We start from the raw sequence: 19,238 nt of genomic DNA, 5'->3' as shown, positions 1-19,238 counted from the left end.
GTCGCCTTTTACGACTCGTAGCGAGGCACGTCGGGCCAATTCTACAACCCCGGACCCGCAGGGGGACGTAAAGAATTAAGTTAATTCCCATTGAATGAGTTAAATCATTTGATTTGTTGTACAAGGTGATAAGAGCTGAGGGTGCATTACATTCGAAATTATTTTCTTTCAGAATTATGGAAACACCATTGTTTACGTTCCATGATACCTTAATACCATTTTGGAGCCCTTATCTTTCACGTTTGTGCACATTTTATTTGCTGTGGGCTTTTTGTAATCTTTTCTCTTATCTGCCGTTTGCCGTAATACAGATAGTATTCATTTAAAATAATATTTTTATGAACTTAGGCTGATCTAATGCGGTCAGAACGTGTAACCCGGCCTTTTATGCATTAGTTAGCAAAGAAAATACATTTCAACCAAATATTATAAAAATATTGTAATATAAATTCTTTCAAATAAAACGAGGGGCTAATTATCTAGAATCTGGTATACTGATAACTTAAAAAAATAATTTGCCCTACTTTAAAGACCATCAAAGAATTAGCAAGCTTCTAAGTTATATCTCTGCACGCCTTGTGGGTTCACTAGTGCTATAAGAGTTTTATATTTTTAACTCATACAACCATACACATATTCTTTTCTAAATTCTATTTCACCGTGATCACTTCTGAAAATTCATCAAATGGCATTCAACAAACAAGAAGAGACAAAAATTAATATTTAGGTTCAAGACCAATACCACCAAAGTTTTGAAGATGAAACAAAAAACAGATCATCATAACTGAATATAAGTTTTCTAAGTCCCACATTATAGCAGTTGGAAATGAGATCCGAAACGTAATTACAACATTTTAGAATATATGTTATAGGAAACAAGCTATAAAATGGCTCTAGCTATTTCAAATGCTCGCATTTACCTGTATATCGTATGTACTCTAGACCGTTTGGTTACACAATGGATACGTTTATACAAGTAACTGGCTTTTCTATTACCAAATACTCCATTTCTATGTTGTCATTTTTTCCATTTTTAAATTTTTTAGTAATCTGAATGTTTGCCTTGTGAAGTAAGGTAAATGTAAAGTACAGGGACTAATTAAATTAATTACTGATGCATGCACTATTGTTCTAATAGTGATTTTCAAGGTGTTCTTCCAAGGTTGCAAAAGTATATGTCTTTTAGAAAAATAAATTACATTCAAAGGGTGGACATTGAAAATAGCTTTAACATATATTAAGAAAAAATATTTCAAAAAAACATTATGAAATATGTGTTTTATCGAGTTCTTTACGTACGTCTACTTTGATATGGTATAAGTTAATGCATTTTCACCGGTATATTTCTTAGGATTGTCACAGTTGCCAAAACATTGAGACATTAACTTGGAATGTATCTATTTCCTGCATGAAATTATTTTTGACAGTGCCTACAAGATACTGTTAAAATATTCCAGTGGCGAGGTACGAACTTGTGGATTACATTCTGGTTTGCTGATGCCGATGAAATGGAAGCGTATATTGACATGAAGAAATACTTTGAATAAAAAAGTATACATAGAGTTGAAAAGATCGTAACTGGAGACTCACATATAACATTCAGTGCGATGCTTTTAACCACAGTTTTATTGGTGTCTTTATTAGTTGTCCTGCATGAGTAATTCCCAGCGTCCTTTCTGGTAGCGTTTGCAATTTGCAATGTGGTTAAGTCCGATACCAGCTTTTCTGGAATCTCTTGTACACCGATTTTCATCCATTGAAATGAGCAGGATATATTGCAGTCAGGCATGCACGTGATGTTTAAGGAGCCAAATTCAGGAATAATTGGTTCATTTGGGCTGAAGATAATGTTGTTTGGGCCATCTAAAGAACACAATATATCAGCCAAGAATGTACATATGAAAAATTTGATATATCTATCTATCTATCTATCTATCTATCTATCTATCTATCTATATATATATATATATATATATATATATATACACATGCCACGACATGTAAAATGTGTTCATTATACAGAATCGAGGCTTGCTGAGTTTACTTTTAATGAAAATTTATACAATTGGTATATCAGTGATACAGCATACATACGATACCTATATATTACTTATATCTGTAGAAATCACATAGTTAGATTTCTAGCGCAGTAAATATTGACTACAAACAACTGTGTATTGACGGAATGAATGACCTCTTGACACTTCCAATGTGTCCGCTACAAAATGTAGCACTTAACCTTATGCGAATAATCGCAATCTCCTTGCAAATTATTAAGTTGCTTCTTAAAGTTTTTGAACTTATGTTTTCATTCATCCTGATTAAATAAGAATATTCATTTATGATTTAAATAACAAAGTTGGTTTGAATGAAGAACGTAGAGCACCACGAACATCGCACGGTTAAATACTTCAACATTGAACACGTTGGCTTTCACATACCGGCTAGAATATTTAAATGAGTTGAGAATATCAATTAAGCAAACTGGGGAACATGTAAGAAGTATAGGAACATTTAGATATCATTGAAATTCATCTAAGACATTATTATGACTTAATTAGCATTGCTACTAGCCAATCGATTATTTTTATTTTCCACTTTCCGTCCCTTCGTGTGAGTACATTTTCCTGTCATTCATAAATCCAGAAACACAAAGGCGAAAATCCACCAGCCTCGTTTTCTAACAGATTTTAGCTGATCTCCTCTATGCAGGTCCAGAGAGAGATAGAGAGAGAGAGAGATTTGGTTTTGTGATTGGAGAGATATACCGTAAAGGCACTCATTCATTGCCTGTCACAATGTTTTTCTATATTGATTTATTAATTTGCTGCCTTACCAACCATAACAGTGATAGAGAACGTTTGTGGGAGGGTATATCGGCCTGCACACATTTAATATTAAATGATATGTGTTTATACCCATTTCAATAGGTTTTATAAAACGTGTGGAAAGAAAGACAATCAGGGCTTTAAATATATTAAAGCATGTTTATTCATACATACAAATAATTGTATCATATAAGTCACGACAGGCTACTGCAAATTTGTATCATTGCTATTTTGAACACTGTGTTAAAATCCCATGGAACGTTTACACCTAACCGTTACAAAGTCTAGTTTCTTTTCAGTTATTTTGGTGCAATTTCAGTTATCTTTTTTTTCTCTCCATCTTCATTCTTCCCAGTATTTATTTTCTTATATATGGGGGGAGCAGAGATTCATTTAAAAAAAGGAGATTATTAATATTCTGGTCGTTATTATATTTCAACTCTACTGATTATGGAAGTGATAGCTTACTGTTGAGAAAAAACTAATGTTGAAAGAATCTTTATATTTGCGTATTAATCCGCAATGGACGGATCACGATTTGATATACCAATGCTATTGATATATCAAATTGCTTTACACAAACACATTACATTCCATTTCTCTTTAACGCATATATATAACTATATATGGCACTATGTCAATAGTATGAACATTAGATAATGATGTATATTCGAAATGGGAATGAACTTTAGATTTTTAAAGTTGGCTTTTAACCTATTCGTTGTACAATCAAGCTAACCCTTGCAATGCCTGAAGGGGCCCCGAGTGGCGCTCTCCGTTACGGATCACTGCCATCTCACCTTTGTCTGCGTTGGCTCGAGTCTAGGATTCGGCCGATGTGGGTATGCGAGGAAGCTTGCCATTAACTTCTCGTGGGTCTGTGGTTCTTTCCGGGTTTTTACCGGGTTCTTCCTCCACCATTAGTACTGGCCGCCATGTATAGCCTATCAAGTGCTGAAAAATGGCGTCAAAATCCTACAACAACAACAACATTAACAATGCTTGGCCCGCTGTACTTTCTTTTTTTCTTCTGGCGCTATACATGTTCCTCCATTTTGGACATTCTCATAAAACAATCACTGAATGCAAATTAGATACAGACAAAAATGTAATTCCTGTTTCATTAACAACAAGAACGAAACCAATATATTTTAATAGTTCTCGATATTATTAATATAAATTTTATCACAAAATGGAAGGAAATTCAAGTTCAAAGGATTGACAGATTAGAAAACATGAAAATTACTATCCTAATCTTGGAACTAAATCATATTTTCTGGATCGGTTAGCTTGAAAAATAATTTATAATTTATTAGCCCTTAAATCAGACTCACATATAGTGGCTTAGAAAATAAAATTCACTTACGGATATTACAAATCTTGTTGCCATTGTGGTTCCATCCTGGACAACAGGTTTCGTAATAAAAATCATTTAGTCTCAGTCTCGTTTTGTATAATGTGCACCTTTGAAAAAACACGAGTGATATAAAGTGATATATTTATAAGTCGTATAATTAGGTTTGAAGAACAAGTCGATCTTTCTATGAAAAATGTTTATGAAAAGCATGATTACACGCACATACACTTACAAAGACACACATATACAGACATACATGCATGCATATATATATAATATTTTCTACAAAAAAAAAAACCCTTAGGAATGTAATCTTTTCAAGATTAGTATTCATATGCTCATGATACTTTATACTTTGCATGGCTTTATAGTCAGGATAAAAGGACTTTAGCGCGATCGACTTCGAATGTATGCGCAATCAGATTACATTTTATGCAACATGTACATGGTGTGAAAACGTAAATGTTATCCTATATAGATTCACGTTTATTTATCAGTATCCACTAAATACATTTTCGAGAAGAAAAATAATTTACAGTTGGTAGAATGATACTTGCTATACTTCCTTTTCATTTGTACGATAAGGTTTTGCTACCCGTATATCTGACTTGTGTTTCGCCAATAGTAACAGAAAAATAAGTAGCAAGACAAAGTTACAAACTTAATCTTTCAAGTTTACTATAAGCATTTATAACTAGCGTGGAGTAACATTTATAACATGTAATAAAGGATACACACATTCAAGTGGTTTATGTTTGATCTTTAAAATCTTGCACGAAATCATTATCTTACAGTAATAGACATAATTGGCGATATAGTTATACTTCCTCGGATAACTATATTTGAAGTCATACAACACAATACTTACCCAATAAAGGTATCAATGGCACAGTAACGTTCTGACAAGTAGATAACTAATTTAACTTTGCAAACGTTTCTGAAATAATAAAATTGCATAAAGTACTTTAAAACAACAGTTTAGTGCAAGACTTTAAGGTCTAAGGGAATCCTATATATGAAAAAACGTAAATTGTTGTTTAAGTCTATGGTAATTAGACACGAAGCGAAATGTTAATATTGGGACATGAAGGGTCTGTTTGGTATCGAATAGATTTCCTGCGAATGTGTGACGATTTAATGCCCATAACATTTTATGGGGTTCAAATCACATAAGTGACAGAGGTCACAAAATAGAAGACTTCATTTCCAGACACGATTTGTGTCTATATAATACCAAATCACCGACATATTTACACCCAGGAACTGGTATATACACGTGTATTGATTTGACAATTTGTACCCCATCGCTGCTTTTGGACTATGAATGGAAGGTCGCTGATGACCTTCACAGCAGTGATCACTTTCCAATCTCTCTTAACAATAGCAACGTTACAATTGACGAAGCAGTTCCACATTGGAATTTAAAGAAGGCCGACTGGGCCAAATTTGAAACACTTTGTACAACTAGACTTAATAGGGATACTGTCTTAAACGACAATAACCCTTTTCAATATTTTACTTCTGTTTTAATCGACAATGCAGAAGAATCCATTCCCAAGTCCTCACCAAACGGTAAAAAACTCTCAAAACCATGGTTCACAAAAGAATGTAAAGAGGCCATTAGACAACGCCGAGAAGCACTGAAAAATTTTAATAATCGTCCAACACCCGAAAATTTAACTAAGTACCGTATTATTCGGGTCAATGCTCGCCGCACGATTAAACAAAGTAAAAGAACATCATGGAAAAAATATGTTTCAACTCTAAACTCTCGTTCCTCTATAAAGAAAGTTTGGGACACGATCCGCAAAATCAATGGAAATAGGAAATACAATTCCTTTCGACATCTCAAAGTAAACAACAAGAATATCAATTCCAAACATGACATTGTTAACATACTTGCTGATAGCTTCTCAAAAAATTCCTCATCCTCTAATTACTCAGAAGCATTCAGAAGATTAAAAACTCACAAAGAAAAGACATGGTTGAAATTCACATCGAATAACTCAGAAAGTTATAATCAACCGTTTACAATGTATGAGCTGAAGGAATCTCTGAATAAGGCCCTCGATACATCCACTGGGCCTGACGAAATACATTACCAGTTTTTGAAACACCTCCCAGAACCTTCATTAACAGCCCTTCTAGAAATTTTCAACAATTTATGGATTACTGGTAATGTACCTAAAATCTGGAAAGAGGCAACAGTAATACCAGTTCCCAAACCCGGTAAAGATAGCGCAGATCCTAACAGCTATCGACCAATTGCACTCACAAGCTGTGTGTGCAAAACAATGGAACGAATGATCAATTCTCGGCTTGTCTGGTACTTGGAAACTAATAATTTAATATCTCCTTTCCAAAGTGGCTTTCGATATGGCCGGAGCACCAACGATCATCTGGTTAGACTAGAAACATTTATTCGAGATGCATTTATCAAGAAAGAACACTTAGTAGCGGTTTTCTTTGATTTAGAAAAGGCCTATGACACGACATGGAAGTACGGGATACTAAATGACCTGCACGATCTAGGTCTAAAAGGCCGTCTGCCCTCTTTCATATCCAACTTTCTCTCCGACAGAGAATTCAAAGTACGAGTGGGCTCTACCCTCTCAGATCTGCACGAGCAAGAGATGGGTGTGCCCCAGGGCAGTATTTTATCTGTGACGCTCTTTAACATCAAAATTAATAGCATCACCAAGTGTTTGACTCCTGGTGTGGATTGTTCGTTATACGTTGATGATTTTCTAGTATGTTATCGGTCAAAGCACGTGCATACAATTGAAAGACAACTGCAGCAAAATATAAACAAAATTCAAAATTGGGCCAATGCAAACGGTTTCAAATTCTCGAAATCAAAAACGGTATGCATGCATTTCTGTCAGTTACGAAAACATCACGATGAACCGAACCTCACGCTGGATGGAACACCTATTCCAGTTGTTGAGGAAACAAAATTTTTGGGTATTATCTTTGACAGAAGACTGACCTTTATTCCACACCTAAAACACTTGAAAGCCAAATGCTTAAAAGCACTTGACCTACTTAAAGTAGTAGCGCACACTGACTGGGGTGCTGATAGAAAAGTCATCCTGAATTTATATAGAACGTTTATTCGCTCCAAACTAGACTATGGTTGCGTTGTGTATGGTTCAGCCCGAAAGTCATATCTTAAAATGCTTGATCCAATTCATCATCAGGGAATAAGACTGGCTCTGGGAGCATTTAAAACATCCCCGTGTGAAAGCCTTCTAGCTGAGGCGAATGAACCACCGTTATCGCATCGCAGACAAATGCTTTCCGCACAGTATGCTCTGAAATTAAAATCTAACCCTCTGAATCCTGCTTTTTCGGCTGTTTTTCAACCCAAATACAAAACTTTATACGAAAATAAACCAAATGTCATACCTTCCTTTGGCATTAGAATATCATCCAGCCTTGAGACTACAAATATAGATCTTTCTAAAATTCAGAAAAGGTCCATCTCCGAAACACCACCCTGGCTAATTAAACAAACAAAAGTTCTTTTCACGCTACACGATGGCAAAAAATCCGAAACAAACCCTTCTGTCTTCCACAACTCTTACCATTTTTACAGCCGAAATCAGAGCAATAGACCTTGCTCTGCAACATATAGAAAAGAAACACATTTTAAACAGTATCATCTTCTCCGACTCGCTATCAGTACTCCAGTCACTACACAATAGAAAACTGGAGAACCCATTATTAAAAAACATACTCGTAAAAAATACCGAGCTGAGTATCTCCCACAATATAATATACTGTTGGTTACCTAGCCACATTGGCATTAAAGGTAACGAAAAAGCAGATCGCGCTGCTAAAATGGCCCTTACTCAAGAAGCATCTGATTTTAAAATACCATATACTGATTTTAAACCTTGTTTCAGAAAGTTCTTTCGTCAGAAGTGGCAGGCATCATGGAATGATGCTGTAAATAACAAACTTCATGCCATCAAGCCAACTCTAGGAGAGTGGACTCCTTCCTACAGAACCATTCGTAGGGAGGAGATAGTCATTGCAAGAATCCGAATTGGTCATACTTATATCACCCACACCCACATACTAAAAGGTGAAGACCCTCCAGAGTGCGTTTCTTGCAATGAACCATTCACTGTCAAGCACTTTATGATAGAGTGCTTTGACCAACAACCAACGCGCGATCGTTATTACATTGTGCATGACATGAAAGAACTTTTTGATACTATAAACATCACTCGTATTATAGAGTTCCTGAAAGCCGTAAATATTTACCCTAAACTCTGACTTTTATGCTATCACCTTGTGCAGTTTTATGCAATATACATATACCGTCCCATTTTAATAACTATTCATCATTTTTACATCTCCCGTTGATCGGGAAGCTTTATTTTGCACCGTTATCATCTTACCGTTTTTTAATTTCTACCATTTGTTCTTTTATATCGCTGGTCGATATAGGACCTTTTATACGTTTTAAAAGATTATAGAACTAACACTTTGTTTGGCGCTAAATAGCCTAACAGTGCCGATGCGCCGTTAAAAATAAATCAATCAAGTCAAATCAACGATTATTGGGACAATGCAAATTAACCATAAGCCGTCATTATAGAAATGACATTTGCGGGAGAACGAAAATTACGATTACATCCTATTGTTAGCATGATGGATGTTCTCTAACCCAGAACTGGAAACGTAATGTTAAAATCTTCCATAAGATCAAATCAGAAAATCATTTAATTTTAGTTGTTGTCCGTTTAGTTAGGATTATGCCATTCCTACTATTATGAAGTGCTTTTTGTATCCTAGGACGAGGAGTGAAAATATTATTGCCTAGATTTATATTTGCTTTGTTACATTTACAAATTCAAGGTATCATTCACGTGAGGCATGTTTAATTCCAAGAGGGCGAGGGTGATGCAAAGTTTTATTGGTACATCAACTGCGCCGTACCAAAACTAATAATTTCTAGATTAACGATGATGAAGACCAGATGTGTTGAGTTCGTGCGATCATGTTGTCTCAAAAGTATGCACAGACCAAAACGGTACAGCAGCATAGCAATGTTCGTTGGAAAGCATTAGAGGATCTGAAATAGCCAAACAACGGAAATAAGCTGCTCCTTTGGACCAAACTGGTATTTCCACAGAGACCATGCTTACAATTCCTCATATACAAAATCTTTGAAACGCGCTGGCGCCTTGTTATACACTTAAATATTACTCTTAACATGTTTGCAGAAAACTCGTGTTTCGGGTACCTAATGTCACAGATAGAAAGTACATACACATTTACTATCAGAAATATCATTTCCATGCTGTTACTACGATCACAGGATTTCTGGGATACGGAGACTGCGTTGAGAAACATGGCTAAGGATTTAGTCATCGGGAAAACAATACTCATTGTTGAAAGAGATGAGTCTGTTTCGCCTCAGGATCGAGCATTCATGTCAGATGAAAGGGTATTTTGTCCAACCTCCAAACATTTCTCAATTTAACGTGTTATGAGCGACTTTCACGAAAACATTTCCATTACATAAATGCACTTTTGAATTCTTGACCAAGTTTTTCTCTCATGGACTACATATTTGTACTAACAACCAAATGTTTGACTTTGGTGCATAAACTAAAATATCTTTTATGAAAAAGTCGTCGTGATAGATAATCAAGGCCTTAAGGATTCATCTTCCATAATCTCAAGTAAAAATGATGTTAAAAGTCATAAAGGGTCATTGATGTTTATCAAAGTTTCTTTGTTAAGTCTAGTTATGCAAACAGCTTCAAATTTAGTCGCGTCATTTTCTGGTAATTTCTGCTGTGAAATCGGTGCATTAATGATAGAGTGGATGTGTTAATATATTTTTGAGACATTGGGAAGTGGCTGCTTCTTTGGTGGACATTAGTGGACTTCAAATCGTAATCCAAAAGCAGACATAGTGAACAAATTGACAGATTTACGCATATATATATATATATATATATATATATATATATATATATATATATATATATATATATATATATATATATATATATATATATATATATACTGTTTAACAGATGCAGATATGTCGGTGACTTGGAGCTATATAGCCACAAATCTTGGCAGGAAATGTAACCTTCCACAGTTTTGCCTCTGTCATTTGTGTGCCATTGACCCCCAGAAAATTATATGGGTACTGAAATCTCCGAGTACAACAAATGGGGTAAACAGCTATAGCCAATGACAAAATTCATGAGTCGAAATGAAATATATTCATGATTCTTTAAGATAGTGCGAATTACGCTGTCGTCTGATTCTTGCAAATTGTAGAGAAACGAACTGAAACCAAATTCAAGCTATTTTATATAGTTTGGTGTTGAGGTCATGATCCTAGGAATCAGGAATCGTTAACTAACTTCATTCCGTATCTAGAAAATGTAGACTATTATAATATTTTCCATCCATAATTTGCATAATTGCTTCTCAATTTTTCACCGTCCTTGGCAGCAGAGGTCATGTCTCAAAATTGTGGCACTTAACGGTGAGAGGCTGACACAAATTTATATTGTTTCCCGGAAAGGGATAATACGATGCTCAGCACATACGTGCGGTAATTAAAAGATCGTCTTTTAAACATAGAGTGTGCATGCACATTTGCGAAATGAAATGTTTAATTGAAAGCATCAAACCATCACATATGACAAAACATGTTCCAAAAAGGATCAAATCTTTAGAAATGTACCCTAAATCTAAATGAGTAATGTACCGTTTGTACTCTTTACTCGAAATTTTCTTCTTTTACGAAACGAAGTTCAACCATGACGTGTCAGTATTTTCTAACTGCACATTAACATTGGAAAGGTGTTAGATGTGTAAACAATTGAGCCCATTATTATTATTATTATTATTATTATTATTATAAGTTGTATTAATAATATTAGTGGTAGTCGTAGCAGTGGAAGTATTAGTTTGCAAACAGAAATTGCATTCACTTTCAGTCATAATGATTTTAATATGTATTATGCGAAGAATATGTTATATCATGTACATTGTAAAACAAATACAATATATCCTCAGTCCTATTAACCTTACCATTTCCTTATTGAGTATGCTTATGCAGTTTTCATCGTTATTGCTATTTCTTGAGAAACATGATGGATTGACTGTTTTCCACTTTTTTAACTGTATCGTACGTATTTTCTATTTGTTCTGTTAATACATCTCTTTGCATTAATATCACTATAGTCACCGATATCATTAGCACATTGAAAATTTGCATTGCTACTATTAAATAATAATGTGGACTTAGTACAGTCCTTAGTCTTTACAAAACCAAAGAGCTATGCAATAATATATAATATATAAAACATAGTTCACGACGAGATTACTATAAAAGCAATCACCATGAAATTACGAAACAGAAGCGCACTAATATAAGGGCTGAATGTTATCTTTAAGTCTGTTCTTGCAGTCGGAATAGATCAGGTTCAATTGCACTCTTGAATGATAACACTGTGTAATTACGTCTAAGATCTGGCGCCAATTCATTCCAGGCTACTGGAACCTGGTTAGCAAAATAACACTGTCCGAATAACTTCGTTCTAACAAGGGTAACTACCACTAATGATAAAGATGATGACAATACTGAGTGAGAGTTATAATATTAAAAGTATGGGAGTATTATTATTTATTATGAACATTTATTTATTATTCTTCATTTAATTGTATCCTACATCTGTGGACTTGTACTTTACATACACGTTATACGTTCCATTATTTTCATTATCATTATTTTTAGTATTATCTTTATTGCTGTGACAGTTATCAGATAACTTGAAGGGAGAGTGACTTTACATCTTTAGGTGTAAAATACTCAACAAACCTTAAACACAACAGTATACATAAAGTCTTATAGAAAATTTGATAACAAATAAGATGGTGTAGTTTCAGATAAATGTTCTTCACATATATGTTACTAGAACTGCACTTTTATTTAAAAATGATATCATCGATTGTAATATGGAATCCTTTTGTGGTCCGTTTCCTATCCAGATGTTATTCCAACCTTCCCCTCCAAAAGCTCTAGCATTTTCCCAGCAAACTCGTTTTACTATAGGCGTGATCATTTAGATTTTCTATATACAGGGTACAAGATCATTGCTATTCACCTTCTCATGTAAGGGAAATACAGATGTCTACATATTTATCGTATCTATTAATTAAGAATTTGTTTCCTACTCTTATAAATCTCAAATATTCATAACGTTCATTGTAGGTAGAATAAATGAATATTTTCTATGTTTAACCTTTGCCTGTTGATAATTCAATTTAAATATAATTTATCAATATTTTCACATTATAAGAACTCATCATGTGATGATCATTCCGATAATGGTCTGATTTGGAGGCTATAGAAGGTCATCTTCACTAATACATTTCCGCAAACTATTTTTCCTATTAAACTTTTATAATTTGGTCAATGTGTTTCTAAGATCATTTAAAATAATTTTTCTTCATAATTCACTTTATTCTCTTTATATCAGGTTTGTAAAACAAAATGTTGTTTAAAATTATGGGAGAAAAAACCCAGACGTTGTTTCTCAGCGATTTCAATAATTATGCAACTGTTGAAATGTTCGAGAACAATGTCATATTTGTGTCCAGATGTGACTTAGATGAACATAAATCAGCCAGCGAATGGGGAATTGGGTTGTATTCCTCCAGTTTCTTTGAACTATTCTGTTGCATAACTGAATGATTTTATCCTCGGATGCTGATCGTTCTAAATTGTAGTTATTATTTTTCGTTCCTCATTTCCACCTATGTAGGTGTATATACTTATAAACTTGTCAAATTAGAAAAAATGTAATGACCTCGCAGTCATTTACCTATTATAGCACACATTTACCAGCAAGAATAAAATCAAGAGATGTTCAGGTTTATATTGTTTACGGCAACTAAGTGGTTTTTGTCTATAACGTTTGTCATCAATTAGCTTTTGTACAATGAACCACAAGAATAGGACAATACCTTATATATGGCATTAATATCTGATATGAATATTATTTCAGTAAGGGAAGCGTGAGATTAAAAACAGAGACTGTATAATATCAATACATTCTTGAGAAAAATGAAGATCATCGGCAGGAACTTAAAGTCAATTATAATGTGAACCATGTACATATATGTAGTTGTGCTTTGTTTACTGATTGTGTGTTTTATTCATCTCTAAAACAGTCACCAAAGAGTCCGAGCTCAAAATTGAACTCAAACTAAAAATAACAAACTTAAATCTCAGCTTAAAATTTCTGAATTTTGTTAAAATTTGTGCGATAGAGTAACAAGAAAGCAAATCCTTAAAGTTTAGGGTGCCTTATTTCTTATAATATAACACGGGCTTGAACTATGTTCTACGACAGCTTCGTTATAGCAGGGACTTGTCCCAACATACAAGCTCAACAACAGTTACCTATTAATAAGAACTCCATTGTTGTATGATTGATTTATTTAGGATTGTATGACTGACAAGTACTTTAAGGATATATAACGAAACGAAAAACTACACGATAAACTATTAAGCATAAATAAATGAGAATATGTGAAGGTTCGCGGTCAAGAGGTGAAAATAGAGCGTATTAACGGTAATTAAAACACGACATAATTAGGGTGAGTAACAATACAAATGTTGATTAAAATACTCAACAAATAGGGTTGCACGTAAGTTATATTTAAGAATAAGTGTGGAATTTCTTCAAGAAATGTAAAATGCTACTCACATGTACCGTCTCAAAATGATATTTCATGTGCTGAGCATTATAATAATATCGCGTTTTCGTTTGAGATCCAAATAAAGTAATTCACGGTGAAGGGTTCATTGTAAGAAACGCACGCATGCTGATCTTGGTTATAATCAATTATAGTTCTTGCAACGACCACCTCTTCCCTGAGACCTGCAGTAAGGAGGCCATTCGCCGAAGGTAGGTTTGATCATATGGAAATTGTTATTCTTATTATCATTCCACGATTGCTGACATTTATTACATACGGATTGTTTGATACAAGGTTTAAAATCAGTGTTTAGTATTTTAAAAGCAAATGGTTTCAGATATTATTCCAACAGAGCGGCCTGCTTTTTCCTTAGTTTTAATACCAAAATTGCTGCGATACCCAACAATATACCATATTGTGAGCATGCTTTGTCGTTCTGTCTAGATATTGAAAATGTAATTATAAGAACGTGGTTTACTCGAATGTATTTCATTTGTGTGAAATTGACTTCGAATATTGGTTTCCTAACCCCATTTCCTTGTCCTCACTACTGGATGGCTGGGTGGATGAATTGAAGGATAGAAAATTATATAGATACAGTCAGGTTGGTCAGTTGATAATCAACAACACTTTCACAGCAATAGTTATGGAATTCCGAGTCCATAAAATCGTTTAATCGTTTGCAATATGGCGCGTCCAGACGACGCCGAGGGATTGCCTCTTTAAGAGAATCTATATATATATATATATATATATATATATATATATATATATATATATATATATATATATATACATACAGAAAGAGAGAGAGAGAGAGAGAGAGAGATGATTCATTTATAAATTTTGTAATAATACCATAAAACAATTGCACAAGTATTTTTTAATAATTTGTATCTGGTCTTGTTGAAGGTTAAAGGTTGAAAACTGTGTTAGATGTTGATAAAGCGTGATAAGTTCACAATGCGATTACTTTTTAATTGTTAGTATTAATGACTGCATTTATATGCTCGGAAATATAATAGTTCCGCTATCCTAAGGAAGATCTTTGAAGTGATGTAGAGTGATTACAAGGCAGAACAATAAATGAATATCTTTGACTAGAGTCAAAAACCCATTGTTTGGTACCATTCTGTATAAGCACTTTATTTAGTTTAAGTTTGCTTCCTGTTGCTGTGTCATTTGTTATCATTGATTGTATATAAGTGTAAACAGTATCATGAGATTCAAGAATGAAGAGCTTTGGCTTTTCAATTTGTTTTGACAAATTTAATCATACGAAATAGATACATATACCATACAATTAAACCCCTGCAGACACGGGGATGTAGAATACGTCAGTGTGTTATAAAAGGCTGATATTGGAGGAAAGCAGTGAATGTGGCTCAGGTGTAAGTATGCCGGACTATTAATCAAATAGTGTAGTTTCAAATCCTACCATTGGATCAATACAATATGGCTACCTAAATTCGTCTTTGAACAAAGCACATTACTCAAATTGCCGCAACGTTCAATAACATATTCATATATCTGCGCCATAAAACACATGCCAAAAGAATCAGATGGTACTGTAACCTGTACGATGGGACGAAAATGATATAGAGCTTGATCGAACATTTACATACATCTTAGGAGTTTACAAATAAATATCTATGTAGGCTTTAATCAATCAATATAATTAGATTTTGATAGCTTTTATTTCAGTAATACATATTTCATATCTAGTTAGAGGTTTTTTTGTCACTGTCTTGAGCAACGTAGTGATAGTTTCAAAATAAACTTCACAAACCTAATACAAAATTTATATGCATCATACATATTTGAAAGGTCGCTATCACCAGGGGATTAATGAAACTTCTACAAGTTTATGCACATTTACAGACCATTCTTTCTCGTATCTCTAGATATCAGTCTTCTAGCAGAAACAGAGTTCATACCTATCATTTCCCACTTAAGCTGATTTAGACTGGCAGTGTCACACAATTATAACCTTACCATCCAAACGCTGTAGCAAAAACATGTCATTCTGGAGTAGAACGTGTGAGATATTTAGTGGCACTTTTGCCTGAGAGGCATATGATTGCGGCATTTGAAAAATATGAAGGTTTGGGGACAAGCGAAGTTTAGCATTATAAAGGTATTATGACAATATATTAATATTAGAGAGGGGTATTTAATTAGATAAATATTGATAATATTTATAACAACGGTTTAGACAAAAAGTAGTAGACGAGTGCCCAAACAAAGCAACTAAATAAAATAAGCCGACATGTTTTATTAAAGATATCGTCAGGTCTAAATGCAATGCTACACTTCTGAATCTAACACGGAATTTATCTAAGAGCAAATGTCATAATATTGTATTAAAATATAGAAAAACTAAACGCAAAGCTAAACATTTCAAGCTGACATGGCCTTAATCTCACACTAAATGAAGAAACCAGCATACACAAAAAATATAGTATGAAGTGAAACAGGCGAGGGTCGTTCGCAGCTTCTTATGGACAAACAAGCAAAAATCCTAGTTAACTAACAAATAAACACACATGCATATTACCAAACAAAGCCACTTTTATCAATGCATAAAACAAAGGATAGGTTGTTATTTCTTCGAATAATTCATAGGTACAGTAACAGATATAAATGCCGAGCGAGGTGATACTTTGTGTACGAGTAGTAATACACATGTTCTCACCCACAAACATGAAAACCTAAAATCATGAAAACACATACTCGCAAGACCTATTAATTGAACTGAATCATGGATACAACTAGAACAACCGCAAACCAGTGGGTAGTACAGTTGAAAAAATCATATCTAGTTACAGACAGGAAAGTATCCATGAAATTCGTTGCTCTTTCATATTCAACAATACATAAAATTAATACACACAAGAAAGGGTACGGTTAAGATGGGTGCATAAATGCACACACGTACACTAAGACTTCAGATTACAATTTTGGTGCAATGAGTTAAATAATGCAAACGATAGAAATCAGGTATGGAAACAAAACTAATGAAGAAAAGAATATGTCCTATTATTCCAGACAAATTGTTGCAAAGTAGCAACAAAACATTTTGTAGCTTAAAATGATGTGAGGAAAGCTATGCAGGGAATATTTTACTGTTATTACACTGCTATTATTATTATTATTATTTGCTCTCCGTTACGGATCACTGCCATCTCACCTGTGTCTGCGTGGGTTAGAGTCTCTGATTCAGCCAATGTGGGTATGTCAGAAAGCTTGCCAGTAGCTTCTCGTGGGTAGGTGGTTCTTTCCCGGGTTTTCCCGGGTTCTTCCTCCACCATTAGTACTGGCCGCCATGTATCGTATGCTGAAAACAAGCGTTAAACCCTTCAAGCACAAAAACAAATTATTACTATTATTATTGATGATCAGCAATGGCTAAGTTGTCTTTCACTCCTTTTTCAAGCATGTTGTGGCTATGTAATAACCTTGAATGAAATTCAGTTTTATAAAGGTGATCTGTTAGAAATTCTGAAATTGCTTTTTCTTATCTTCCAACCACGATTATAATCAACCCTTCAACTCCTGTTAGCTGCATATTTTCTGTGAAATTGAATGACTCAGACACGTGATAGTGTCTTTATGTTCTGCGAGACAGTGGGAGGGAGAAACGATTACTTTCTCACAGATACATTATGTTTACTTACCCTCTCCATTCTGCATCCGTTACAAAGACTTGTGACAATGCCACACTAAGGAAAGAACGAATAAAGAAAACAATTATTTCCATCCCTGTTAAACAGCAACATAAACTTAAAAACGTGCCTGCATATCGACCAGCCAAATGTATTCTACTGTCAACACGGAAAAGGGCGGAAACTGAAACTCTCAGCTCTCTTGATGTTAAATACAAATTTTAACAAGGAAGATATTTGCTTATTCAATAAAGAACATGCAAAGTAAGGTTGATTAACTTTATTTTTAACGGCGCATCAGCACTGTTAGGCTATTTAGCGCCAAACAAAAGGTTATTTGTATACTCTTTTTTTAAAAATTATAAAAGGTACTATATCGACCAGCGTTATAAAAGAACAAATGGTTGAAATTCAAAACGGCAGGATGGTAACGGTGCAAAATAAAGCTTCCCGATCAAAGGGATATGTAAATGTTCTATGTTAATGAAAAAGGATGAAAAGGTATTAAAATGGGACGGCATATGTATTGCAATAGACCTTGCTCTGCAACATATAACTAGCAAACGTATTTTAAAAAGTATTATCTTCTTTGACTCACTATCAGTACTTCAGTCACTACACAATTGAAAATTGGAGAATCCATTATTGCAAAACATACTCGTCAAAAATACCGAGATGAGTGTCTCCCACGAGATAATACATTGCTGGTTACCTTGCCATATTGGTATTAAAGGTAACGAAAAAGCTGATCGTGCTGCTAAAATGGCCCTTACTTAAGAACCATCTGATTCTAAAATACCGCATACTGATTTTAAACCTTGTATCAGAAAGTTCTTACGTCAGAAGTGGCAGGCATCATGGAATGATGCTGTAAATAACAAACTTCATGCAACCAAGCCAACTCTAGGAGAATGGACTCCTTCCTACAGAACCATTCGTAGAGAGGTGATAGTCATTGCAAGAATCCGAATAGGTCATACTCATATCACCCACACCCACATACTAAAAGGTGAAGACCCACCAGAGTGCGTTTCTTGTAATGAACCATTCACCGTCAAGCACTTTATGATAGAGTGCTTTGACCTGCAACCTACGCGCGATCGTTATTACATTGTGCATGACATGAAAGAACTTTTTGATAATATAAGCATCACTCGTATTAGAGAGTTCCTGAAAGCTGTAAATATTTACTCTAAACTCTTACTTTTATGCTATCACCTTATGCAGTTTTATGCAATATATATACCGTCCCATTTTAATACTTTTTCATCTTTTTTCATTGTCATAGACATTTACATCTTCCGTTGATCGGGAAGCTTTATTTTGCACCGTTACCATCTTACCGTTTTTAATTTCAACCATTTGTTCTTTTATATCGCTGGTCGATATAGGACCTTTTATAATTTTTAAAAGATTACACAAATAACACTTTGTTTGGCGCTAAATAGCCTAACAGTGCTGATGCGCCGTTAAAAATCATTCAATCGATCAATCATGTAAAAATTTGTAAATTTATTGGTCGTATTACTATTTGTAATGTTTATGTATCTTTTTATGACCTTGTTTATTATAATAAAATGGTAACACGCGAGTAAATGCTGTATACGATCCATACATGAACTTGTATCGATTCCTTAA

General features: G+C 34.2%; 1 protein-coding gene across 1 annotated transcript in view; it reads right to left on the bottom strand.

Annotated features, from left to right (window-relative positions):
• Nucleotides 1–17,737, bottom strand: part of LOC149778568 (uncharacterized) — a 70,316-nt gene extending 52,579 nt beyond the window's left edge. Inside the window, exons 1-4 of the mRNA XM_089938503.1 lie at nucleotides 17,613–17,737; nucleotides 5,054–5,122; nucleotides 4,195–4,292; nucleotides 1,591–1,863 (exon numbers count right to left, since the gene is read on the bottom strand). Of these exons, the coding sequence (XP_089794629.1) occupies nucleotides 1,591–1,863; nucleotides 4,195–4,292; nucleotides 5,054–5,122; nucleotides 17,613–17,695 (523 nt within the window). The 5' untranslated portion in view covers nucleotides 17,696–17,737. The remainder of the gene's footprint in view (nucleotides 1–1,590; nucleotides 1,864–4,194; nucleotides 4,293–5,053; nucleotides 5,123–17,612) is intronic.
• Nucleotides 17,738–19,238: the final 1,501 nt, after the last annotated feature.

The sequence above is a fragment of the Sinohyriopsis cumingii genome, chromosome 17 (assembly GCF_028554795.1).
Source record: "Sinohyriopsis cumingii isolate HCF-2022 chromosome 17, ASM2855479v2, whole genome shotgun sequence".
NCBI classification, from domain to species: domain Eukaryota; kingdom Metazoa; phylum Mollusca; class Bivalvia; order Unionida; family Unionidae; genus Sinohyriopsis; species Sinohyriopsis cumingii.
The sequence above is the reverse complement of the archived record's forward strand: the minus strand, read 5'-3'. Positions and strand labels throughout refer to the sequence as shown.